Source organism: Chiloscyllium punctatum, chromosome 37 (genome assembly GCF_047496795.1).
Source record: "Chiloscyllium punctatum isolate Juve2018m chromosome 37, sChiPun1.3, whole genome shotgun sequence".
NCBI lineage: Eukaryota > Metazoa > Chordata > Chondrichthyes > Orectolobiformes > Hemiscylliidae > Chiloscyllium > Chiloscyllium punctatum.
Window position 1 is genome coordinate 10,012,957 of NC_092775.1, and position 27,945 is coordinate 10,040,901.

A 27,945-nucleotide genomic window follows, 5' to 3' on the forward strand; every position below is an offset into this window, starting at 1 on the left:
TGGTTAACCAGGAATCTTGCCCCCTTTTAATCTCTGCTTTTGGCACGTGTCAGAATGTTTTGCACTCAACTTGGTTGACTGCATTATGAACATACCTTCCTTGGCCACTGACTGCTGGGATGGAACACACAATCTGGAGCTTCATGCTCAGAGGGTGGGATACACACTCCAACACAAGACCTGCAGTTTTCCCTAAAGGATATCAAAAGGTGTTGTGTTGTTTGGCAAAATACTGCATTCATAATTTCAAAATGTGTTTTTAATAGAAGTCTGTGATAGAGGCAATATAGCAGCCGGTATAAATTCAGTAACTCGTACATAACGACCAGATATTCTAAATTAATCCAGTCCCATTTGCTAACACTTGGCCCATATCCTTCTAAACCCTTCCTATTCATGTACCCATCCAGCCATCTTTTAAATGTTGTAAGTATACCAGCTTCCATCCACATCTTGTTCCATATATGCACCACCCTGTGGGTGGTATAGTGGTTAGCACTGCTGGCTCACAGCATCAGAGACACTGGTTCAATTCCTGCCTCAGGCAACTGACTGTGTGGAGTTTGCACATTCTCCCAGTGTCTGGGTGGGTTTCCTCCCACAGTCCAAAAATATGCAAGTTAGGTGAATTGGCCATGCTAAATTGCCCGTAGTGTTAGGTGAAGGGGAATGGGTCTGGGTGGGTCGTGCTTCAACGGGTCAGTGTGGACTTGTTGGACCGAACAGCCTGCTTCCACACTGTAAGTAATCTAATCTTTAAAAAAAAGTTACACCTCAGGTCATTTTAAAATCTTTCCTCTTTCCCCTTAAACCTATGCTCCCTAGTTTTGGATTCCCTTACCCTGCGCCATTCACCCTATCCATGCCCTTCATAAATACATAATCCCTACAATGACAGCCCCTCAAAACTCCAGGGAAAATAGCTCCAGCCTATTCAACCTCCCCCTATAGCTCAAACCCTCCAACCCTGGCAACATCCCTGTAAATCTTTTTTGAACCCTCTCAAGTTTTACAACATCCTTCCTATAGTAGGGAGACTAGAATTGAAAAGTGGTCTCACTAAATTCCTGTACAGCAGCAAGATGACATCCCAACTCCTATAATCAATGCATTGACCAATAAAGGCAAACATGTCAAACGCCAACTTCACTGCCCTATCTACCTGCAACTCCATGTTCAAGGAACTATAAACCTGTACCCCGAGGTCTTTTTGTTTGGTAATATTCCCCAGGCCCTACCGTTAATTGTATGAGTCCGGCCCTATTTGCCTTTCAAAAATGCAGCACCTAACAATTATCTAAATTAAACTCCATCTGCTACTCTTTGACCCATTGGCCCACCTGATCAAGGTCCCACTCTACTTAAATAATCATTTTTGCTGTCCACTACATGACCAATTTTAGTGTCATCTGCAAATTTATTAACCATACCTCATATTCACATTCAAATCATTTATGTAAATGATAAAAAGCAGCAGACCCACCACCCGATCTTTGTGGCACACAACTGATCACAGGCCTCCAATGTGAAAGGCAACCCTCTAAGCACCACCCTCTCTGTCTTCTACTGTCAAGGCAATTTATATGCTCTACGTTCTAATTTTGCATCCAATTGGCTAGGTCCCCCGGATCCTATGTGATTTAACCTTACCTTTCAGTCTACTATGTCGAACCTTGTCAAACACTTTGCCAAAATACATATAGACAACATCTACCACTCTGCTTTCATTAGTCTTCTTTGTCACCTTTTCAAAATACTCAAATTATTGAGACAATTCCCCACACACAAAGCCATACTGACTGTCCCTAATCATTCCTTGCCTTTTCAAATGCATACAATTCCTGTCCTCTGAATCCCCTCCAACTTACCCACCACTGACGAAAGGCTGACTGGTCTATCTTTCCCTGACTTGCCCTTACAGCTTTTAAGTGTTGAGATGCATTGAAACATTGCAGCAGAACAAGCAGAGAAATATTAGCATGGGAGCAAGGTAGCTTATTAAAATAGCAAGCGGCTGGAAGGTCAGGGTTATTCTTATAGACAGAGTGGAGGTGTTCCACAAACTAGTCACCCAGTTTCCATTTGGTCTTACCATTCCATTATGAGATCTGCATGAATATTTGGAAGACTGATCCATAGAATTCACTTTCTACTTGCATTAGAAATTTTTGATGTGTGCAGGTATTGCATTATTAATTACTGCCGAAATGCAAAACTAATTCTCTTAATTAAAAGAGAAACTGGATAAATTGGCTCATTTTAGAGCATAAGTTCACCTGGATCTGGGAGAAAGGCATCCAAAAGGTAAGGAAACCTTTTCAAATGAATCTTGTGCAACCAAGAAGGTGGGGGCGCAGGGTATTAATAAAAAAAAATTGGTGAATACCCACCCCTCTTTGCCTGAGAGGAGACACAGAGTTTGGAACCTTAACAAATCAGGGAGCATCACTGGAATCTGATCATAATACACCTGCAGAGGTTTTGTACCAGGCTGCAAGAGTACTATTTAAATGGAGAAAAGCTGCAACGCAGAGGAACTTGTGCACGAAACACAAAGTTAGTACATAGGGGCAGCAGGTAATCAGGAAGGTTGATGGAATGTTGACCCTTATTTCAATGGGGTATAAGAGTAGGGAAGTCTTACTGCAACTGTACACTGTGTTGATGAGACCACAGCTGGAGTACTGAGAGCACGTTTGGTCCCCTTTTTTAAAGAAAGGTACCATTTCATTACAGGCAGTTCAGAAACTCAAAAAAAAAGGTTCACTAGGATGATCTTCAGTGTGGAAGGATTGCCTTATGAGCAAAGGTTAATCGGATTGGGACTCTACTCATTGGAATTCAGAAGAACGAGGTGATCTCATTCAAACAGAAAGGATTCTGAAGGGACTTCACAGAGTAAATGCCGAGAGGATGTTTCCCCTCACAAGAGAGCCTAGGACCAGAGGGCGGAGTCTCAGAATAAAGGGGCACTGATTTAAGACTGAGATGAGGAGGAATTTCTTCTCTCAGAGGATTGTCTCTCTTATGGAACCCCTTACCACAGAGCTGTGTGGGAAGAGCCTTGTGTAGTTGAGCCTGAGATAGACAGATTCTTGAAAATGGATGTAGGACTGCCTGATCAGCCATGACCCTTTTGGACGGTGGAACAGGCTGGAGGGGCTGAATTGCCTAATCCTGTTCCTATTTCTTACCATTAGCTAAACTCTATCTTTTCTAAACTTCTATATGTGGTCACTTCTCAGCAGGGCCTAATTGACAGCAACCATACCTGTGGCCAATATTCTACCTTTGTAGTGTAAGAATGTGAACTATAACCCTTGCAATGTCACAGCTGCCAAGTTACCGGAACACGGCACAAACTTTTCTGGTTATTCATTTTCAGGATCTGGCCTTCACTGGCAAGATCCTTGAAGAGTTGGTGGTGTGTGTGGACTTTGTGAACTGCTGCAATTTGCTCTCTCAGGTCTGTTTGGAGTGTTTCAGGATTTACTAATTTTAAATGAATCAACAACTAATACCAGGTTGGCACATTCCATGTGCTTGCTACCTTAGTCTTTTTAAGGATTTTAGTTATGTATCCCACAAATCAGAACACAAATTTTTACATTTGGTGCAAACTTATAATATCAGGAAACACATTACATCTTTTCCTTTTTATTTAACTGACATTATTCAAATATAGCAAGACAAAGTTTACAGAACAAGTGGCCATAACATTAATCCAGAATTTTAAAAAAAAATCAAAATTTACAAATTTTGTTTCATTCCACAAACATACACATCTAAATTGACCATTGTAACATATATGCACATGGAAAAAAAAAACTGACAGCTTTAATCTCAGTTCCAGAACTCATCAGAACCTGCTGTGAAAATATATCTTTTAGAATACCAGTTTGAATTTTTAAATTGGAAATTCAAAATATTGTTTTCCACCTCAGTGCTTTTATAAAAAAGATACAATAACACAGGATTTGCATCACAGATTTAATTGAAAACAGAATGACATCTCATTGATTTGGATAAATGGATTTTCAAATAGTCCAAATTTGAGCTGAATTCTGTTTTTCTTCCTCTCTCTTCCCAATCCTAACTCCATCAAAATAGCAGAGTTTGAATTTAAATTTCTAACTCAACACACTTTGAGACAGACAACATTATATCTTCAAGTTGCAGACAATGCACAAGAAAAATGAGTCACTACTGACATTTTTAAAAGGACTCAATAGATTAAAATGAAACCAAAACACTTGTGCCTTTTGGCACGGGCAGACTGTATATTCAAAGCATCGTTCCCTTGGTTATTTTAAGCACCCCACCCACGCACCAACAATGTGGGAATGCAAGCTTCACAGCTCATCTGCTCATGTTTTCTGTTATGAAACCCTGGAATTCCCACACAGAAATCCTTTTAAGACATTCCTCTCAACCTACTTCTGTTAATCAAGCCTTTGGCCATCTCTCATCTGATCTCCTGACAAGGTCCAGTGTCAATTCAGTTTGGTAATGCTTTTACTTTTTAAAAATAAAATTCATTTGTAGGATGTGGGCGACACCACCTGGCCAACATTTATTGAAGCGAACCTCCTCAGGATGTCTAAGGTAAGGTGCTTATATAAATGCAAGTTGTTAGGACACACTGACACATGTAATCTGCTTTCCCCTTAGAAGGTGCAATCCTTAGACTCAACAAAAGCTCATTTCTTGACAGCTCCAACTCAGCCCAGCAAAGACCTGCTTAAAATTAGCTGCCATTATATGCTTTGCCATTCTAGAGCTGAGATGAACAACTTATTGCCCCATCCCTAACTTGCCTCGAGGCACAGTGAAGGGGTGCTTTATGGAACTGCTCCCATTGCACTGTCAGGTAGAGGGTTTGCAGAGGTCCAGCCCAGTAATGGCAAAAGGACAGCAATGTAGTTTCAAATCTGGATAACAGACTTCTGACAGCCAGGTCATCAATCTGAAGCATTAACTCCATTGCTCTTCCCAGGAATGTTGCCTGACCTGAGTAGTTTAAGCATTTCTGCTCTTCATTCAGAATTCCAGCATCTACCGTATTTTGCTTGTTGGGACCGGACAATTTAATCCCACTCCAGCCAAGATGCACCCAGATCTTAGACAAAGCAGGAGTTCTTTCTAACACTTACTGGCAGCTTAGGATTTTTTTTTAAGAAAAACACGCAGGACGTGGAAAGAATTAAGATGTTCCAGTTTTGTTAACCCTATAGGATTAAGGAAACGAATGAGATCAGAAATACAAGCTCAGCACAATAAAAGGTACATGGAGGGAGCAGAGGCTACTGGACACTGAATGCAGTTTGAAGGCAAAAAGCAGACATTTTAAGGAGATCCACCCACCATTAAGAAAACAGAGATGAATGTTTAAAACAGATGATGAGAGGGGGATAATTTTTCAGCCTGCAAGCTTATGCCTACCCTGGAGACAGCAACAAAACCTTGCTTGAAATAGTAGGCATAAACTTTCTTCTGCTTGGTTTAAGTTGCATAATTCAAACTATCTCGGAAAAACCTTTAAAGCACTAAATTCCTACTTCTGTTGTGCTGGTTGCATTATCTAATTCAAATTATAACAAATTTAACACATTGAGCAACTTGGAATTGTGGATGCAGGTTTGCTCGTTGAGCTGGAAAGTTTAAATTCAGACGTCCCATCACCATACTAGGTAACATCTTCAGTAAGCCTCCGGACAAAAGCTCGTCCAGAGTCTCACTGAAGATGTTATCTAGAAGGCTTATGAAAAGTCCGAAAATGAACCTTCCAGTCCAGTGAGCAAACCTACATCCAGAACCTCAACCTGAGCTACAAATCTTCTCAAAACTCGTTAATTTGGAATGATCAACAGCAAGCCACCTTCAGGTCTCAAACCCATGTTCAGCATAAAGCTACCTCTTGTCTGTGTTAGTGACCCTCAATATAGAGAGTGCGGAGGGGATTTAGCAGAAATGGTTCCAGGGATGAGTGGATTTAGCAACAAGGTTAGGTTGGAGATTGTTCCCCTTCAAACAAAGGTGATTGAGGGGCGTCTACTTCGTTTGGACAAGGTAAACAAAGAAAAGTTCCAACATAGATAGCTGGACTGAGGTCAAAGAGTTAGCATTTTGGGGGCGCAATACTTATAGAAATTCCAGAAAGAATTTATTTGTGCAAAGGTTTAGGGGAGGAAAATAATTTGCAGGGCTACATGGATGAAACAGAGAAAATGGGACAGAGGACCAAACATCTGTTACATATTGCCTCCATGGCTCTATTAACTAAATGGCAAAAACCCAGTAATCCAGCACCTTGCTGTTACCCACATATCAAGCCAGGTGACAAATTGAAAAAGGAAAATGCCATTTCTATGATGAGTCTGGGAGGAAAGTCTGCTTCCAACTCCATTCACCCAAAACCACACTGCACTGACTCAGAAACTAAAAGCTTTGAAAAGTGTGAAATCAGATTTGCATTCATTTAATCCAGCTCAATAAACCAGAGAGATTTATCAGAGTCCAGTACATCTTTGAAAAAAAAGATATTGCTTCTTGTTCTTTTGATATATTGCAGAGATCATCTCGTGTAGATCTGACTTAATGAGGAACTACTCACTTAAAAATGCATCAAATTCAATTTTCTCACATCACCGATCGATTCTGGAATCAAATATGAGACGGAGTTTCAAAAAATTGAATAATTGAAATGCTCAGTGCATCTTTAGTCATACTTTGAAAACGGATTTCCAAAACTTAAGGGAACGATATTAAATAAATAGAATGAGTTATGATTTGAATCCTTCACGCCATCATCTTATACAACTATGGTTAGCAGTAGGGAGGCCTCTCTGTGGCATTGTTATGACCTTTACTGGCCACCACAGTTGGACTTGGGAATATGACTTTCAAGTCCAGCTAAACAGCTTTGTGTACACAATGTCTTCAGTATGGAGTTTCAAGGTTCTTTATTTCAGGTTGTTAGACTAATAGTTATACTTTCTCTTCTTCTGACATCCTTCAAATGAAGTTGGAAGGCAGCAATAAATTAAAATGATCTAGTTGTGGTATGTTAAGGTGACCAAAGGATCCAACAGGGAAGTCAGAGAGAAATGATTTCATTTGGGGGGCAGGGTGGCAGTCGATGAGAGTTTAAAATGTGAGGTGGTGAGGGGAGGAGAGTCCAAAGGGGACAAGAACTTGAAATAAGAGTCAGGTCGCTCAGCAGTGATGTCAAGAAGCACTTCTCCATGCAAGGGGCTGTGGAAACCAGAAACTTTCCCCTAAAAAGCTGATTTGGTTAGGCATCAGTTGAAATGCTCAAAATTGAGATTGAATACTATTATCAAACAAAAATCTGCCAGAGTCATGAAACCAAAGTGGGCAGATACAGGTGAACCATGATACATCTGAACACTGGAGAGGCTCGAAGGAATTGAAATCTGCAAGCCTCAACATGCCTTTCAATACCAACCTGCATTTGTATAGCACCTTGAGAAGCCAAAGATGCCTTTGGTTTATGGAGAGTATGTTGTGGCTGATCCCAGTTGTTATAATGATGAGAGACTCTCATTTCATAATGCACAGATTAGTGGAATATTACAAGCAATGCATAGATTTGGATTAGATTGCTAGAGAAAAAAGGCCAGCTAACCAACCATTAAACACTGCTCTTTGATTATATTTGTAGATACCATTGCTTAGTAATAAGCATTTATCGAACATTTTGTAAATAGCGCTATTACAGCACATAATTAATTGGATAATGCCCTAAGTTCTTCACAGTGGGAACTATTACACTATAAAACAATCATGGACACATTCTACAGTGAATCCCAATTAACCAGGATAGTATTCTTTTGGAGCATATTTGTAATTATTTTCCATTTAATTGCTCATGTAAGCTTCTGCAGTTTGATGTTGCTCATTATACAATGTGGATTAATTCCATTATTAATGGGCAGCCAGATTATTGGGCCATGGAGGCCAAAGTATAGTATTATCACGATGTACATGGTGCACTCTGCAACAGTGGTCACTGGATAGGAAACAAGAGATTCAAACTAGAACGCAAGCAATGTAGCCCTGCCATTAACTAAATGGGCTTGTATCACTCAGCTGAGATCAGCAAATGTAGTGGATTGGGTTTGAAGTTCAGGGCCTTTCTGATCTATGGCTCACATCAGGTGAAGAGGTGATACAGAGCCACTGAGTCACTTTGGACAGCAGAAGCCACAATCAGGAGCAGTAGCTTTTCTAACCAAAGGGTGTCATTCGATAGAGGAAAGCAGCCTTTCCATTGGTTCTACAGTTGTGACTTTGAAGCAGAGAGCTGCGTAACAGCAGCAAACATGCACACAAGCAACACTGGCAGCAACTTAGACACACCTATCTCAATTATACTTTGCGAATGTTATGAAAACTTGGAATCCTGCAGCTTTCCCTGAGACAATTAAGTCCTAATTAATAAAGATTTGGTCAGATTGAAACATTAATTGCGCTTGACAAACATCCATGTGATCAAGTAAATCACATTTACCTAAAAAATACTAATGTTTAATTTGGAGACATTTAAAAAAAATGTAAAACAGATGTTATCTGCGTGGTTCTACAATCAAACTGTGCGCCTGGAAAAGCTCTATTCCACTAGCTAGATTAATGGCCAATTTAAGTAAATGATTGTGGTTAAAAAAAAATGAAATCAGATGCTGAAAATCTGATAACCGCCACATTTGGACAAAGCACTTAGCAATGGAGAAAGATAGGCATTTCTGAATAGCTAGTTGGTGATGCAGAAACGCTAGTGCACGGGGGCGAGCAGCTCTCTGGCAGAGGAACGGCGACTTTCAGGTTAAATTCACACCCAGTCACCTCTCTCCAATGACAGAGCAACTCTATTCCCCTGGGCCTGTCCAGTTCTACATTTTAATAGGGGATTCCAACCAAACATTAACCTTAATCCTCAATCATTATCATCATCATCTGCGAATATTCACCACTCTGCATTTATAAGATAATTTTTGGGCCATTACAGATTCGAAGAACCAATGACTGGCAATGACGTACTTATTCAATAGAATACTGCATTCAATTCTGGTCTCCCTGCTAACAGTAAGGACATTGCTAAACTTGGAAGGGCTCAGAAAAGATTTTCAAGGATGTTGCTAGGATTGGGAGATTTGAGTTATAGGAAGAGGCTGAGGGGTGACCTTATAGAGGTATATAAAATCATGAGGGGCACGGGTAGAGTGAATAGGCAAGGTTGGTTTTTTTTACCCCAGGGTAGGGGAGTCCAAAACTAGAGGTCATAAGTTTAAGGTGAGAGGGGAAAGATTTAAAAAGGGACTTTAGGGGCAACTTTTCTCACGCAGAGGGTGGTGCGTGTATGGAATGAGCTGCCAGAGGTGGTGGTAGAGGCTGGTACAATTAAAGCAAACTGGATGGGTATGGGAATGGGAAGCATTGAGGGGGATATGGGCTAAGGGGGACTAGGTCAGATTGGGATGTCTGATTAGCGCAGATGGGTTGGACTGAAGGATCTCTCTCCATGTTGTACATCTCTATGACTCTAAAACTATTGAATGGGTTACTATTGACAACTAGCGATCAATACTGATGGCTCAGAGCAGGTGTAGCCAGCAATGCTACTTTATGAAGTGCGACACTTCTGCTTGGTAACACCATTAGCAAGGGTGACAACATGTGGCCATCTTTCAAGATGCATATAATAGTCAGCAATGGATAATGCCAGTCCTCCGATGCTGGGAAAAATAATGCTAGTTGTAACTCAGTTAGTAGCACTCCCATCTTTAAGTTGGATGTTGGTGGTTTCCAGACTCACTCTCGATGTGAACACAAACTTTAGACTGACATATTGCTGAGGAAGTGCTGTACTGTCACAGCTGTCATTCAGGTGAGACATTAAACAGTCCCCCCTGACTCCACATGCACTGTTCAATGTAAAAGTTTGCATGGCGTATTTTGAAGAGGAATAGGGGAGGTATCCTAGTCAATATTCATTCCACATCTAACATGGTTAATTAGAGACAATCTGGACACTATTTCATTGTTACTTGCTGTGCATCAATTGTTGTCATGTTCCTTACATTGTAACAGCGACTACACTTAGAAGTACTTCATTGGCTGCAAAACTTTGGGAGATCCTGAGACTGTTAAAGGCGCTACATAAATGCAAGTTCCATCTTTCCAAACGTTGGTTACTTGGGGGAAGACTTGTCCATCTTCACTGATGACGGTCAAAAGTTGGAGAACCAAATTAAGCCAGTGTTAGTATGGGTCGCCTCTGGAAATGGCTGTTTTTATGCAATGCTGTTAGAGACTACTGCAGACAGACCCAGAAACCAACGAGTAGAGAGACTGAAGGAGACACTTTGTGCTCAATTGGCTTCCCTCTCCTTCACAGATTTCTAACTCTATTCCATTCCATGGCCTAGATTTATCAGTCCTTTCTATTGAGCAAAGCCAGGTTTTCTTTCGGTGATGAAAGAGGTCAGGGATGGAGAGTTGATGCTGAAGCTCTGAAATACAGCGATTTTATTGATAATTTTGAAGCCAGTAATCGGAGGACTCCTTTGTTTCTGTTTTAAATATAAAGCTGAAAGTCTCCCAGAGAGATGATGATTTTGGGATGAAGGTAATTCTAGAAAAATAGTTTTTTTTTAAAAAATAAACTAAAAACATTGTTCATCCTGGAGGCAGATTTTACCTATACTCCTGGAAGTTAAAGGGGAAAGCTGCCATAACAATCCACAGCATAAGAACTTCGAGTTCTTGTTTGAGCGATAAAAGTCTGGTTGCACATGTCTATTGGAGGGCGGGGGGGGTGGTGGTGGTGGTGGTGAGTTTGATGGTATGAATGCGTGCGTATGTGAGAGTGCTTCTCTGCAATGTGTGGGGGAGAGAAAAATGAGTGTGTCTGAGAGAGAGAGAAGAGTGAGTGAGTGGGTAACATGTTTGAAGAGTAAGGGTGTGCATGTGAAGAGTGCCTGTGTGAGAGTGTCAGAGAAACAGAGAAAACATGTGAAAGAACACATGTGTATCAGAGACACAGAGAGAGGCAGGCAGAGAGAGAGACACACACACAAAGAGAGGGGGGCAGGCAGAGAGACCGAGAGAGAAGCAGGCAGGCAGAGAAACAGAGACAGGGACGGGCAGGCAGAGAGAGAGCAAGGGGCATAAGGCAGGGAGAGAGAGACAGAGAGACAGGCAGACAGAGAGAAAACAAATGTGGTTGTGTGTGTGTGTGAGAGAGAGTGAGTGAGAATGAGAGAGAGAGGGGGGGAGAGAGAGAGAGAGAGAGAGAAAATGTGTTTGACAAAGAGAATGCATGTTCTGTGCTCTGTAAATAGATTTTCCTTTCAGAGTCTTGAGTGCTTATGAAGGTGAGCTCAGCACATCATCCTGGTGATGGGAACTCTCTCAGAAGTTCTGCTGCCGTCGCTTCTTGGCATCAATGGCATCCAGGATTGGTTGTCTCTTGGCCTGGTAGCGCTGGCGAATCTCTTCAATCTCCTGTTCCATAGTGGGATCCAGTGAGCTGAGTCTTCTCTGTAGCTCTTCAACACTCCAGCTCTTCAACTGCAAATTCAATTTAAGAAAAAAGACATTTAGTTTTATTTTATCTCTAGTGCCACTAAATAGAAACACAAATTAATATAAATAAGGGGGATCTAATTGATGCGTAAGATTATTGAACTAATCGACTCTTGCTGAAAAGAGATGACATGTTGCCAAAGCTCTTACACTCATTAGGATCTGTGCAAGAACAAGTTTCAAAACAATCACAACAATTTATATGACAGGAGAAAAAGGTCTGATCGGTTGGTAAATCGATGCTGATTGGCGGAAGTGGTCCTATGGTGAAAACAAGGAACTACAGGCTGCCTGCGCAAAAGGGTATTTCAATGAAATGTGGTATTTTTGCATGTGTTCTAATGAATGCAAACAAAAGGTTTTAGGCAAATTATTTTCTTCGCTGTATGTTTGAGCTATTGCCCCTGTTGTGACATCCAGAACAAGGGCACATAATCTACACATGGGTATTGTCATGCAAAGTGTCTTTACACAATGAGCAGAAATATGGAACTTTCTCCCACACTGCTAAGGCTGGTAGTCAAATGAAAATTTCAAAGCCGAGACTGAGAGATTATTCAAGAAACTGAAATTGCTGGAGAAACTCTAGCAATATCTGCAATTAGAGAAACAGAGTTAACATTTTGGATCTCTTGAACCTTTGTCAGAACCGAAAGCAGCTGGGAAATGGCGGATGGGGGAGGAAACTGCAGGGGATGGGCACACTTGAAATGTGCTGCGTATTCTGCGGATTCTCGAGAATGTATATACCTATTGGGCAGGGAGGTAGTTGTCCAGAGAGCACGCCATGGTTTACTAAAGAGGTTGAAGCTCTTGTCAAGAGGAAGGCAGCGGCTTATGTGAGGATGAGGCGTGAAGGCTCAGTTAGGGGGCTGGAGAGTTACAAGTTAGCCAGAAAGGATTGAAAGAGAGGGCTCAGAAGAGCCAGGAAGGGACATGAGAAGTTGTTGGCAGATAGGAACAAGGAAAACCCTAAGGCCTTCTATTGGTATATCAGGAATAAAAGAATGACTAGTGAATACTTCAGTATTCACATTGGAAAATACGAAGATACAGGCTACTAGATTAGATGGGATTGTGGTTGACAAAGAGGAGGTTTTAGCAATTTTGGAAGATCTGAAAATAGATAAGACCCCTGTGCTGGATGGGATTTATCCTCAGATTCTCTGGGAAGCCAGGGAGGAGATTGCAGAGCCTTTGGCTTCAATCTTTATGTCATCATTGTCGACAGGAGTAGTGCCAGAAGACTGAAGGATAGCAAATGTTGTTCCCTTGTTTAAGGAGGGAAGTCGGGATGACCCTGAGAATTATAGGCCAGTCAGCCTTACTCCGGATGTGGGGAAGGTGTTGGAAAAGGTTATAAAAGATAGGATTTATAATCACCTGGAAAGGAATAATTTGATTAGGGATAGTCAACATGGTTTTGTGAAGGGTAAGTTGTGCCTCACTAACCTTATTGAGTTCTTTGAGAAGGTGACAAAACAGGTGGATGAAGGTAAAGCAGTTGATGTGGTGAACATGGACTTCAGTAAGGTGTTTGGCAAGGTTCCACACGGTAGGCTATTGCACAAAATATGGAGTTTTGGGATCTAAGGTGATTTAGCGGTTTGGATCAGAAATTGGCTAGCAGAAAGGCAACAGAGGGTGGCGGTTGATGGGAAATGTTCATCCTGGAGCTCAGTTACCAGTGGTGTGCCGCAAGGATCAGTTTGGGGCCACTGCTCTTTGCCATTTTTATAAATGATCTGGATGTGGGCATAGAAGGATGGGCTAGTAAATTTGCAGATGACATTAAAGTAGGCAGAGTTGTGGATAGTGCTGAAAGATGTTGTGGGTTACAGCAGGACAGATTAAGATGCAGAGCTGGGCTGAGAAGTGGCAAATGGAGTTTAATGCGGAAAAGTGAGAGGTAGTTCAGTTCGGAAGTAGTAACAGGAATGTAAAGTACTGGACTAATGGTAAAATTCATGGCAATGTAGATGAACAGAGAGATCTTGGTGTCCAAGTGCAAAAATCCCTGAACGCTGCCAACCAAGTTGATAGGATTGTTAAGAAGGTATATGGTGTGTTGACATTTATTGGTAGGGGGATTAAGTTGTGGAGCCACAAGGTCATGCTTCAGCTGTACAAGACACTGGTAAGGCCGCACCTGGAGTATTGTGTGCAGTCTGGTCACCGCATTATGGGAAGGATGTGGAAGCTTTGTAAAAGTTTCAGAGGAGACTTACTAGGATGTTGTCTGGTATGGAGGAAGGCCTTATGAGGAAGGGCTGAGGGAACTGAGGCTACTTTCATTGGAGAGAAGAAAGTTGAGAGGTGACTTAATCGAGACATAAAATAATGAGAGGGTCAGATAGGGTGAACAGAGAGAGGCTAACACGAGGGGATATAGCTTTAAATGAAGGGGTGATAGATTTAGGACAGGTATCAGGTAGTTTCTTCACTCAAGAGTGGTAGGGGTATAGAACTGCCTGCAACAGTAGTAGACTCGCCAACATTAGGAGCATTTAAATGGGCATTGGACATACATACGGATAATAGTGGAATGTTGTAGGTTAGATGGGCATCCGATTATTTTCGCAGGTCGGCGCAACATAAAGGGCAGAAGGGCTTGTCCTGCGATGTAATGTTCTACATTCTATGTTCTAATTTATGCTGACAATAGTGCCCATGTCTGCACGTGCACATGCAAGTGTCTGTGCGTGCCCGTGCCTCGGGGATGTAGTGCAGAGAATGAGACAAAGTGAAGGAGATGATGCCCAAAGTGAGAGAATGAAGGGGAATGAAATGAAAGGACTGCTGTAACTGGAAACCAGCTAAAGATTAATGAACTAACTGAATGACAGAACATGCTGGATTGGCTGAATGGTCTCCTATTGTTCCTATGTTACTCTCCATGGTCACTAATAAATCCAATAATAGAATCCAACAGAAATGCCTTTACTCAGGATGGTGCAAATGAAGAATGGAAAGATGTGAAGGCTAAGAATAGGCAAAGCCTAGCTGAAGCATAAACACCAGCAATGGCTAACAGAGCTGAATGGCCTGTTCTACAGCTGTAAATTCTACACAATACTTAAAAAAAAAACACTACTTCATCTGCTTGCATGGCTAATTTAGAAAGCTCATTGGCTCCCAGTCCATCAATATATCAGATTTAAACATCTGATCTTAAAGGTGGGGTGTGGGCAGGGGGCGACAGTGGACAAGAGTATGACCAAGGGCAAGACAACGAGCAAGGGAGAGCATGAGCAACTGAAAGTGAAGGCATACTCAAAAACATGCCATTTGCATGGCTGGTGCTTACTCCCCATTGTACTGAGGGACAGAGGACTTATCAGGTTTACTTTTAAGTGCAACTTGCTGTGATTCAGTGTGTGAAATGGAGAAGAACTGAGTGTACTGTCTTTCAATGAGATCATGAAGGACGAGAGCATTTGAAGCACGGTGCAGCAGCATGAATGAATTATGAATGAAGTTTTTTTTCCAATATGGTTAAATATTCCTCAGTGGTTCTATGGTGTCAACAGGCGCCAGTGATGAGTTGGCTACTTAGCCAGTTTAATGTCCTATTAGAGGATTGTGGAGCCAACAGCCTTCCTTTATATGGGCTTTGGGCTCCTGGGCAAAATGATGCCTTTTACAACTTATCAACTGCACTGAGGGATACCATCAGTGAGGGTTCTCAAAGGGTAACTGTTCTTATTTTTTCCGAGAACTACTTGCAAGACCAAAGTGTCACAAGAGAAACATTTTTTTAAAAACTATCACTTGATTCCAGAATAAATACTGACAGTACCTTAAAAAGTCACATTGAGAGAAGGAATTATAACCAAGAATTTTTCCCCTTTTAAAAGCACACAAAGCCTTTTATGATCACCTGATAATTAAAATGAGCCACTTGCATTCACAAACTAATAAAAATTAAGGAAGATATTCCCTTCTCCCCTCTTAATGCTGTGCTTTGGCTGAAATCTCAGACAGAAGGAAACAAAAGCAAACCAGACCCAGGTGGCAAATAAACAAAGACCATTTATCCCCCACAAAAGGGAACCCCATACGTAAAAATCTTCATTAAGTACAGGGGCTCTGCTTACACTCGAAAATCATTCAGGGTAAAAGGATGGTATTCAAGGGGTAAAGTTTGCACGGTTCAGAAAACCAACTCCTGGACTGCTTTAGGCAGTTCCTGAATTGGCAAAAGTTCAACACACACATACTGGACAGGAACTAACACTAACAATTACAGCTAGGAAACCATTTTAATAATTCAATTGCACCTCAAACATTTTGTACTTATAAAGCATTATCCTGGAGCTATTAGTAACAGAACAGTTGAAAATGTAAGCTTGCCCTCTAAAGTGTTGACCCTGCTGTATTTGCAGACTGGTACCTCATTACCAATTTGACAGGTTGTCTTCTCCAAGCACATCTCTGGCGCCCACTTCACCCCCTGTGCTGGAATGCTCATACAGAAAGCAGTGTTGTGCTATCCGCAGCAAGACTTGCACATTCATGTTAGGCTGATAACTGGCACGTACTATTTACAACACAAAACGAAGATAACCTTTAACATGAGACAATCTAACTACTTCTTTCTTGACATTTAATGACAATATCATCACTGAATTCCTCCAGTTTCAACATCCTGAGGAAGTTGAAATTGACCAGAAACTGAACTGGAGAAGCCATATAAACATTGTGGTTACAAGAGTTGGATACAGCCTGGGCAGTTTTGCAATGAGGAACACATTTATTTGGATTCTTCAATGACCGCTTAACATCTTCAAGTCAGGAGAATGATAGAATACTCTGCAGTTGCTCTGATAAATGACTTCATGAAGGAGAAATCATGCCTGACAAATTTATTAGAATTCTTTGAGGTGGTGACAAACAGGATAAATAAGAGAACCAATAGATGCAATGAATTTAGATTTCCATTACCATTCAGTATGGTACCACACATAAAGCTACTTAAGATAAGAGCTCAGGTTTGGAGGTGGTATGTTAGCATGGACAGAAGACTGGCTAGCTAACTGAAGAGAGAGCTAGGTTAAAGAGGGCATTTTAAGATAACTATCCATAACTAGTGGAGCAGTACAGGGATTAATGATGAGGCCACAAGTATTTAAAATACATATTAATGACTTGGATGACAGCACTGAATGCATTATCGCTATGTCTACAGATGACAAAAATGGGTGGAACAGTACATGGTGAGGATGACACAGTCTACACAGGCATATAGAGCAGGAGAATTGATGTTTCGGGCATGAGCCTTTCCTGAAGAAGGGCTCATGCCCCGAAACGTCGATTCTCCTGCTCCTTGGATGCTGCGTGACCTGCTGCGCTTTTCCAGCAACACATTTTCAGCTCTGATCTCCAGCATCTGCAGTCTTCACTTTCTCCTACACAGGGATATAGACAAGTTAAGTGGACAAAATCTTAGTAGATGGAATATAACTTGGAAATGGGAGGTTGTGTACTTTGGCAAGAAAAGTAGAAGAGCTGAATATAATTTAAATGAAGGAAAGATAGATAAAGCTGTAGCACAGAAAGACTTCAGGGTACCGATACATGAATCAGAAAAAGCTAGCATTCAGATACAGCGAGTAGTCAGGAAGGCAAATGGAGGTTAGCTTTTGTTTCAGAGAGAATGTTATATGAAAATAGGGTAGTATTGCTAGAATTACATTGACTACACCCGTGAACAGTTTGGAACCCTAAATGAAGGAAAGATTACTAACACTGGAGGTGGTCCAGAGAAAGATCACTAGGTCAATTGTGAATATGGAGGGAATTTTCTGAGTTGGCTGGGCTTGTGCTCATTGGGGTTGAAAAGAATGCGAAGCAAATTAATTGAGACATGTAAGATTCTTAACAGCCTTGACAGGATTGTTTCCCTTTGAGAGAGATTCTAGGACCAGAGGACGTAAACTCAGAGTAAGGGGTCACCCATTTCAGACAGCAATAAAGGAGAAACTTCTTCTCTGAAGTTAGTGATGATATGGAATTGTTTAGAACATGGAGCTCTCAAGTTTGGATCATTAAGAATACTTAAAAGAAAAACAAAGACATATTTTTAGCCAAGGAATTCGTACATGTGGAAAGGCAAGGGTAGAGTTCAGAAAGGCCAGATTAGCCATGAGTTTTGAATGGTGGACGTGGTGCCAGAAGGACAGAATGGCCTACTTTGACTTGTGGTACATCTTGTGGTCTTAGCAAGGGCAGCTTCAACAACTTGGGCTTGACACCATCCAGGATAAAGCAGTCTGCTCGATCGGCACCAAATCCACACCATAAACATTTACTGCCTCCACCACAAATGCTCAGTAGCAGCAGTGTGTAACATCTGCTAGATGCAGTACAGCAATTCAAACACTCCTCCAAAAGCTCCCACCAGCAGCTGCAAGTTCCCTCTAAGCCACACATAGACAAAGTCATAGAGATGTACAGTACAGAAACCGACCCTTCAGTCCAACTCATCAATGCCGACCAGATAGCCAAACCTAATCTAACCCCATTTGCCAGCACTTGGCTCAAACCCCCTCTAAATCCTCCTTATTCATATACCCATCCAGACGCCTTTTAAATGCTATAATTGCACCAGCCTCCACCACTCGCTCTGGCAGCTTGTTCCATATATGCACCACCCTCTGCCCCTTGGATCCCCTTTAAATCTTGCCCCTCTCACCCTAAACCTGGGCTCCCCCACCCCAGGGAAAAGACTTGTCTATTTATCCTATCCATGCCCCTCATGATTTTATAAATCTCAATAAGGTCACCCCAGAGGCTCCAACGCTCTAGGGAAACCAATCCAGCATATTCAGCCTCTCCCTATAGCTCAAATCCTCCAACCCTGGCAACAACCTTGTAAATCTTTTCTGAACCCTTTCAAGTTTAACAACATCCTTTTGATAGAAGGGAGACCAGATTTGCACGCAATGTTCCAAATGTGGCCTAGACAATGTTCGGTACATCTCCCTGATTTGGAGCTAGATTGCTATCCCTCCACTGTTACTTTGTCAAACCTGTAACCCTTCCGCCAACAGCATAGGGTGTGCCCACACACCATGTGGACAGCAGTGGTTCAAGACAGAGCCCCAAGGTTCAACTAGGGAAAGGGAATGGGCAATAGATAGCAGCCTCGTCAGCAATGCCTAAATCCCAAGAATAAAAAAAACCCAACCCTGACTAAAACAGCCTCGGCCTCTCGTACTTTTTAAAGTTTTATAGGAATTCTTGTTGGATCAGCGTTTCACACATGAGGCACAACAACCACACGTTCCAAAGTGAGCTCAATTCATCTACTCCTTCACTCAACCACCAACAGCTATGCAGGCCTGAAGCTCTGGAGTTCTTCTTCATAAACCTCTCATTGTCCCTTTCCTCATGAAAATGTACTTCCTTGACCAAGCTACTGGTCATCTGCCCTAATATCTCTTTAAATAGCTTGGTATCAAAGTTATTGTTGATAAATGACACTGTAAAGTATTTAGGAATTTTTACTCTATTAATAAAGGTACAGCAATACAATATGTAGCTCAGCCAATTAAAAAAAGGCTGTTTCTGTTCTCTTTAATGATCCCTGCCTCTCCTGCTGCAGGTTCCACTTGTACCAACTTGTAGGGGGTGGGTGCCAGCCACACAGGTTCAAATGAGGCCTCTAGCCAGGAGGACATATCTTTCTGTAACCTGGACCAAGACAGCTAAATGAACCCCTCCTACCGTGACATGAGACAGCTGTACTGTTCTTCCTCGGGGTACTTTCAAAGTGTAAACTCCTTTTTGGCCACCCCAGTACCATTAAACCCAACAGTCTGCTACTAAGCAGTCAATTCCCAGGAAGGTCAAACCTCTCCTGAATCAAATCAAATATCATCTCCTTCCGAAACAGCAATAACATGTTTATTTTAAACAATGTGTTATATATTAAATTAGATTTACAGAAGTGCTGGGGAAAGCCTGGTTTCTCCTGCCTGGGGGCTAATTTCTAATGAGATTCTTCCCAGTGCTATGGGACATGGCTGCATTCTAAAGGCTCCACTGGGACATTTTCGATTTGAAACAGTAATTTTTTGACAAAGCCACAGTGATGCGGTGTCAATCTTTGGTGTCTGCTTTGCTGTGAAACTCTTTGGAGACCCAGTCAATTACATGTTGAAGTTCATGACATGATGAATGACGACAAATGATGAGGGACGAGTGCAGGAATAAAATCCGCTTTCTTGCTCATCTTAAATCATTTTGCAGTTGGCAAGCTCTTAGCTCCTTGCAAATAAAACATGCTGTAGTGTTCTCCCCTCTTTCTTCCCCCCAGCTTGCGACTTGGCTGTGATATTCATGGTTCAAAAAAAACTTTAAAGGTTCATTCTTGCAACAGAGAGGAACAGCTTTAAAAAAAAAATGAGTGCTTGCATTCTCTGAGTGTAACTGCAGGCTGAATACTGGAGATGCCCAAAACACTGAATTAGCTCATATGGCGGCCTGCAAAATAATGATGTAGACTCTTTTTGAAACAGTGTTTTCAAGCAAAAAAGTTAAAATATTTCACTATACGTGCTTGTTGGACGTAGAAAGGTTTACTTTTCCATGTTAACATCTTTAATAATTTAATTGACTTCAAAGGGACATTACATAGACCTTTGAAACTTGCAGGAATACAGGGATAGACTGGGGGGGTGGGGGGTGGGAAATGGAACAGAATAGATTTTTCGACGAAGTAGAGATTTGATGGCCTGAATAGTGCCTCTGTGCAAAAATGACTCAACACATGCTGCTCTTTAGCAGCAAACAACATTGATGTCATGTATATCGATTTACATTCTTTCTCTGATAAGGTGTTAGCTCATCCTTTCAGTTTCCTTCCTCTTCTTTTTTGGACTGCCACAAGATCAAAGTTCCTACCTCTGGTTGAGAATCATGGTTTCAAGATGTGACCACTTGCTTCAAACCACCTTACCCAGGCTAGTCTGCAAGATTTCCTTTTAACAAAGCTTTCATGTACCTGTAATTGTTTGCACTGGGTTTACAAAGGGAGAATGTTACTTTCCAGAGACTCCTAAACAATCCAAGGGTGGTGACGACTCTAAGCTGCACAATAGATTCGTAAAGTTTAGATTAGACTAGATTACTTGCAGTGTGGAAACAGGCCCTTCTGCCCAACAGGTCCACACCGACCCTCTGAAGAGCAACCTACCCAGACACATTCCCCTACATTTACCCCTTCACCTAACACTGCGGGCAATTTAGCTTGGCTAATTCACCTAACCTGCACATTTTTGGACTGTGGAAGGAAACCGGAGCACCTGGAGGAAACCCACGCAGACACGGGGAGAATGTGCAAACACAGACAGTTGCCTGAGGCTGGAATTGAACCCGGGTCTCTGGCGCTGTGAGACAGCAGTGCTAATCACTGTACTACTGTGCCGCCACAATATTCTTTGCTTTTCTGCTGACTCTCACTGGAACCAGTTATTCTGGTAGTCCTTCCCTGAATCTCAACCAGAAACCACCCGCCACTGTCAGAACGTGATCTGGTGAGTACTAACTAGCTATTTAAGCATTTACACGTGCGTTAGTGGGCATGTAAAAGATGTCTATGTAGCAATTAACTAAAGAATCACTATCTGCTTTCACCCAAATTGACCCCCAGTGATCCTCAGCCTTGGTATGCTGATGTCTACTGCAGCTAAGATCAGGTAACTGGCCACAGATTAGGTACCAAACCTGGCTGAGTCAGACACTTGGGTACAGGCTGACACCACAGTACAGCCTTGAGATGCTGCATCATTAGTAGTGCCAGCTTTTTGATGGAATGTTAAACCAAGACTCCAAATCTCTCTCTTCAGACAGTTGTAACAGATTCTGAGCCATGGTTTTAAGCAGCATATCAGTGCACTTCACAGTATGTGGACAAGATTCATTCCTCAACCATCCTTCATTTCACTCTGTCCGTGGAATCCTACCACATGTCAATGGGCCTGTTGTACTTGCTTACATCACAATAATGACAAACTTCAAAAAAATAACAAGTTGTTTGTAAAACATACTGGAATATCCTGAAGACATAAAAGGTCCTACACAATCTCGCAGCCTAAGAGGCAGGTGTTTGACTATTCATCTGTGCTGGACCGTTGCCATCCAAGAGAATGATCTAATTAACTCAACTCTTTATCCAAAAGGTGCAATCAAGTACTTACAAATAATTTCCTGTTAACAATTACGATCAAGTCTGCTTCCACTGCCGTTTCAGGCATTGTGTTTCAAATCATCACAACTGTTTAAAAAATTCCCATCATTCCTCTGATTCTTTTGTCAATTCTCTTAATTCTCAAAGGTAAAGTCATCTAGTCCCACCCTCTCAGAGACAGATGAATAGTGATGGTGACCCACAGACTAAACCATGCCTCAAGCAAGGGGAGACGTTGAGAAGGACAGTCCTTCATGGTAACCTCTGTTGGTGTAGGAATTGAATTCATGCTGCTGGCATCACTGGCCAGCTGTCCAGCCAACTGAGCCCTCCAACCTCCCCCCAACACACTCTTGAATTTTGTACCCTCTAGTCATTAATACAGTTGACAGTGGAAAACAGTTTCTTCCTATTTGCAATACAAAAATCCCTTGGGATCCTACCAATGTCCTGTCATTCTGCCTAAAATGTGGTGCTCAGATTTGGATATTATGCACAAGCAAATTTTGTGTGATTGGTTTGGCTCAGTATCAGAATAAGTGACACATTGACCCAGAGTGTTCATTTCAGTACTTTTGCTTTTAAAGAAACAATGTTTAATCCAAACAGTTTTCTCATATTCTTCATAAAATCAGGAAACAGTTAACACTAAATCAAGTCTGACCTCAGTATCTGAATTGCGTATTTAAATCTCAGAAAACCTTTCCAAACCCCTTAACATTCTGAATATCAAATCAGTTATTATGGATGGTTCTTTGCAAGTAACCTATACATTATGAAAAGAAATTAACTCACGTGTCCGGGGATTTCTGCTATCATAGAAACTGGGTAAATATTGCACAACACAATATTCAGTAACTTCGAGCAAATACACCTGAAGGATTCTTAAAAGCACTTAATCAATTTGTAACAGCTTGTGGCACTGAGTTCCTTGTGAGTTGTCTTTAATTCCTTTGCAAGGATGTGGGTATCACTGACAAAGGCAGCATTTGTTGTTCCTAGGTGCCCTTGAACTAAATGATAAGAGTAAGATACATTAGTGTAGGTGTGGAGTCATGTGACGGCTAATCCCAGATTTTAATCCCTGAAGGACATTACTGAACCAGATGCGTTTTAATGCCAACCAATGATAGTTTCATGGACATCATTACTGAAATTAGCTTTGAAATCCAGACCTTACTAGTCATTTTTAAATTCCGTCAGTTGCTGTGCTGTCCTGTCCCCAAACCTTCAGCCTGGCTCTCTAGGTTGCTAGTTGAAAAGTGTGGTGCTGGAAAAGCACAGCAGGTCTGGCAGCTTCCGAGGAACTGTTGAAGGGCTTTTGCCCGAAATGCTGATTCTCCTGCTCCTCTGATGCTGCCTGACCTGTGTTTTTCCAGCGCCACCTTTTCTGACTGATCTCCAGCATTTGCAGTCCTCACTTTCTTCAGATTGCTAGTCCAGTGTATCGTGGAGAATAAAAGGCATTCATGCCAGCTGCTCCATGCCAACGCCTACACTCCACATAGGCATTCTACTTTATCCAATCCCATCAGCACATTCCTCTTTGTCATGTGCTTATTGGACTTTCTTTTAAATGTATATCTGCTAATTCACCTATATCACTCTTTGAAGAAACAAGTTCCACATTCTCACTAATTTTTAGATATAAAGTGACTGGACAGCAAATATGTCACTGGATTTAGGAGTGGTGACGTATAGCTCTGGCAAGAATCTCCTCCACATTTAGCCTGACAAACCCTTTGAAAAACCTTTATCAGGTCACCTCTCAGACTTCTCTTTTTCAAATTTTAAAAGCCTCAGCTTGTTCAGCTTTTGCTAACAATGTACCTGCAGTTAATTGTTGTGTAATTGTTGTGAACCTTTTTAGTAATGTCTCCAGTGGCTTGGTTTTGTTTTATAATTTAAGAACCAAGACTTATGCATAATACTCTTAGCACAGTTTAACCAAAGTTCAATACTGGTTTGTATTGTTAGCATTGATATACTGGAAGGATTTTTATCATTAAATTCTTTGTCAAGACAGAGCCATTCCCTCATTGTCCTTAGTCTCTTCCTACACATCAGTAATACACCACCTGTTATTTCCAATGGACATACTACACTGCCTGCCCTATTAAGACTCCTCGCAATTTAAAATGTAGTCAGTCATTCTCAGGGAACAATCCAGCTTTTCCCACTGCACTGCATTTTGGAGGCCATCAAGCCACTTTCATCATATAGTGATGACTGCAAAGTAAAGTGTATTATCCATTATCAATCAATTTGCCCAAATTATTTATGTCCACGTGTCCCACCAAACCTCTCTGGCTCTCTAACAATGTTCTTCAGAATGATCCCTAAATAAAACTTTCAGGAGAGTGAGACCTGCAGTATTTATTCGGCTCGATCTTCATTCGGAGAAGCTTTGCAAAGATCTGCCATTTATTGCAAGGGGATCAGATTTCCCAAATGGCAGAACACCTGACACATGATTCAGTTAATTTCTGCCCTGTCTCTATAAACAAGGAATAACCTTTACAGCCAAGATGTACTCCAAAAGGTCAAACTTAGCACACCAAGATAACTGACTTGAGCAACAGTATTTTCTGTGCATAATAAGGAAAGCTTGAATAACATTGACGTCAATCATCTTTCAAGTTAAAATATCATTCCTTTCTAACCAACTTATTTGCTTATTCATTGAAGGCAGTCTAATATGTTCAATGATTGTCAGTCAAGTCCACAGCTTTGGCATAACAGAGATTAACTTGTTTTTATTTGGGCCTCTTCCTTCCCCCATGGGGCTAATTTATGATGGACAACCGAAACGCTCGCCTTCCTTTGACTGTTAGCTAGGATCTCTATAGCCTTTTACAGCATGCAGACAGACAACCTGTCGGAGGTTAGTTAACAAAATCAAGGAGCAATCTGGACCTTGTTGGTCTCCACCACCTTTCCAGCACTTTTGAAAGTGCCAGGCTATTGGAAAATCTTATCACATTAAACGTTAATTTCCACTCTCCACAACAACCAAAGTCCCCTACCAGATGTAAACGATTCCTTTACACTATAATATGATTGGGGATTTTTCCCTGCTACTGTAGCCAATTTTATCTCCTAACCAACATCATAAAAACATTACTACCAGTCGAAAAGTCCTTTGGGACATCCTGAGATTGAGAGGGGTGTTATGTAAATGCAAGTCTTTTTTAAAAAAAAGTATGTGGTTCAGGCAGAGATTTCCACACCATTCTGAAAGAGTGTCGCACTGTCAGAGGTACCATTTTTTTGGATGAGATGGCAGACATTGTCTGCTGGTTCAGGTTTCTCAGACATGGCCAAGACCAGTCTCCATCTCCAACCTGTATCAGTTTGGGTATGTAATAGAAAAAGTTAACGGCTGTCCAATGGCTCCTCAGGACCATGCATGTACATAGACATTTTTTTGAAGAAAAAATATGGTTGATTGCTTAGATCCTCAATGTTGGGAAATCTAAAAACATTATGTGGCTGTACATTTTCCACAAGTAACGCTGCCATCAACTATCACAAAAGACAATTTTTTGTGGACGAGTTCTAACATGCCTATTTCAACCTCTAACACTGCTGATCCCCACCTGCTCAAGCTCACCCTTCCCTTTGTTACCCCTAGACGTGCCAATTCCAACCTTCTTCTGGTTAGCCTCCACCTTCATAAACTTGTGCTCAGCTGAGAATAGTGCCACTTGTCTCCTCATTCACAGCTTTACCATTGGTCACTATTCAGGCATACCTGACAGAGCGTGCACATTTACCAAGGATGGCCTCAGCATTTGGAGAAGAACTTGCATTTATAAAGCATCTTCATTGTGGTATAACAATCCAAGAACGTTCACGGGAACTTTATCAAACAACCTTTGAAACCATACTGCATTGGAACTGCCTCAGTTTTGATCTCTGCACTCCTCCAGTGTACACTGATTTGGGTATCTGAATCCTAAAGCATGATTTCCCTCCAACTCCTCTTGTTTTAGGATGCTATATAAAACAACTTCATTGACCAAGCTTTTGGGCCAACCAATGCATTTTGGTTTCAAAGATCGTTCATGGGAACTTTATCAAACATTCTTGGTAAATGTGCACGTTCTGTCAGGTGTGCCTGGCTAGTGACCAACGGTAAAGCTGTGAATGAGGAGACAGGTGGCAATGTTTTCAGTTGAGGACAAGTTTGAGGGTGAGGGGCTTGGAATTGACACACTGGACCCCAAACAGACCAAAACTTCAGTGTTACCACCTCTGAAGCAGCAATGTCCTGTCCTGGATCTCTGCCTCCCTCCCCCCTCCCCCCAACTCCACACTCAAGTTTGCACAAAGGAAGCAATAACAAGTATCGAGCCTCAAAATGAGCTAACAGCAAGAAACATTTTAGGAAACAGTCTTAAAGGTCACAGGTGCAGTAAAGGTTGCAAAGATATGGAGCAGTGAGGCTATTGGTGGTGCGGAAAGAGTCTGAAAGTAAGAATGAGCATTTAAAAGTGATGCATTGTCAGACTTGGAGCCAATGTAGGTCAATGAGCACAGAATGACAGATGAATGAGACATGGCAACTTTGCATGAGATCATGATTGTGGATATTACTAAAGGTTCACTGTCAAACATTTCAGAAGGGATTATATTAAGTTCACTATGACATGCCAGTTTAGTTAACCAATTAATTTTCGTTATGTCAGTATGTCATAAGTATAACTTCTCAATATTGAAGGAACATGTTATCAGCACAAAAGCTTTTCTTACTAAAATGGTTGTGAACAATTTCAAAATCTAATTAATCCCAAATGTATTAATGCAAATGTCAGTTCCTTGTGAAAGCTGTCTAGGCTACTACTGCTCTCATTCTTTTTCCCTGGTACAATTCTGATCAATTCCTCAATACTCCTCACATTCTTATTTGCCAGCATCCACTCAAGGGAATTCACTACACTTCTAACCTTATCCACAGCACCTATATAACAGAGACCTTTTTAAGTAACTCAAACCCAATGCATCAAGATATTTATGGGATAAATGTACCTGGCTTGATACAGATCATCTATCTCAATGCTTTGAAATGCAGCCTTGTAATGCACTTATGACGTTGAGAGACAAATCATCAGCCTTAGACTGACCATTTAATATCACAAAGCACTTTAGCCAATTATCCACATGCTGGTGTAAGGAGTGAGAATAAATTGCCAGTATCAACTGAAAGGAGTGTGACAGAGAAAGGGACGTGAGAAGCAAATATAAGAAGTCCTCGTGTCCTCTACTATTGCAACTTTAAAAGAGAGCAATCAAGAAAGTGTTACATCATGTATTTTACACTATCTTAAATGCAGAGGAGGATTCCATAGTTTTGGAAGGTAGTCAGAGTCCAAAAGGCTCAGTCAACCATTTTGAGTTGATAAATTCTGGTGACATTACTGGCAGGAGACTCACTGCTACAGTCAGTCGTGAAAGTATCACCTCACATCTTTGGATTGCCACGAGATAAGAGTGAAGGAACAATTTTATGTTTAATTTCTTACGAGAGTGAGAGAAGTTGAATTTATACAGTGCTATTAAAGTAATAAATCTCAACATTATGATGTTGCTTGGCATCAAATTTTAATTAAAGACATTATCAAAAGCTTACTTGAAGCAGTTTTTATGCAACATCATAAAAGACAGAGAATCTGAAGTTTAAGGGAGGGAATTTTATAGGTTAAACTGGTGAAGGCTTGTCTAAGCTTGAGACTAGAATCTTGAAGTGTCATAAAGCTGCGTAAGGCTAAGACAGGAATGGGTAGAGTCAAAGAAGATTTTGAAATAGTGTCAGAGATGTACAGCATGGAAACAGACCCTTCGGTCCAACACATATCCATATCCCTCCAAACTCTTCCTATTCATGTACCCATCCAAATGCCTCTTAAATGTTGCAACTGTACCAGCCTCCACCACTTCCTCTGGCAGCTCATTCCATACACGTACCACCCCCTGCGTGAAAAAGTTGCCCCTTAGGTCTCTTTTATATCTTTCCCCTCTCACTCTAAATCTATGCCTTCTAGTTCTGGACTCCCCGATCCCAGGGAAAAGACCTTGTCTATTTACCCTATCCATGCCCCTCATAATTTTGTAAACCTCTAGAAGGTCACCCCTCAGCCTCCAAT

At 41.4% G+C, this 27,945-nt stretch overlaps 1 protein-coding gene across 2 annotated transcripts in view; it reads right to left on the reverse strand.

Moving 5' to 3' along the window:
• Positions 1-3,641: 3,641 nt before the first annotated feature.
• LOC140462849 (serine/threonine-protein kinase 3/4) overlaps positions 3,642-27,945 on the reverse strand; it is a 147,022-nt gene continuing 122,718 nt past the window's right edge. Inside the window, exons 11-12 of one of the 2 annotated variants that reach the window (XR_011954548.1) lie at positions 10,101-11,592; positions 3,642-6,657 (exon numbers count right to left, since the gene is read on the reverse strand). Coding sequence is in view for 1 of the 2 variants with exons in the window: in XM_072556223.1 (XP_072412324.1) it covers positions 11,434-11,592 (159 nt within the window). In the remaining variant the exon portion in view is untranslated. Of the gene's footprint in view, positions 11,593-27,945 lie in introns of both variants that reach the window. The other variant, XM_072556223.1, reaches the window with a different exon arrangement.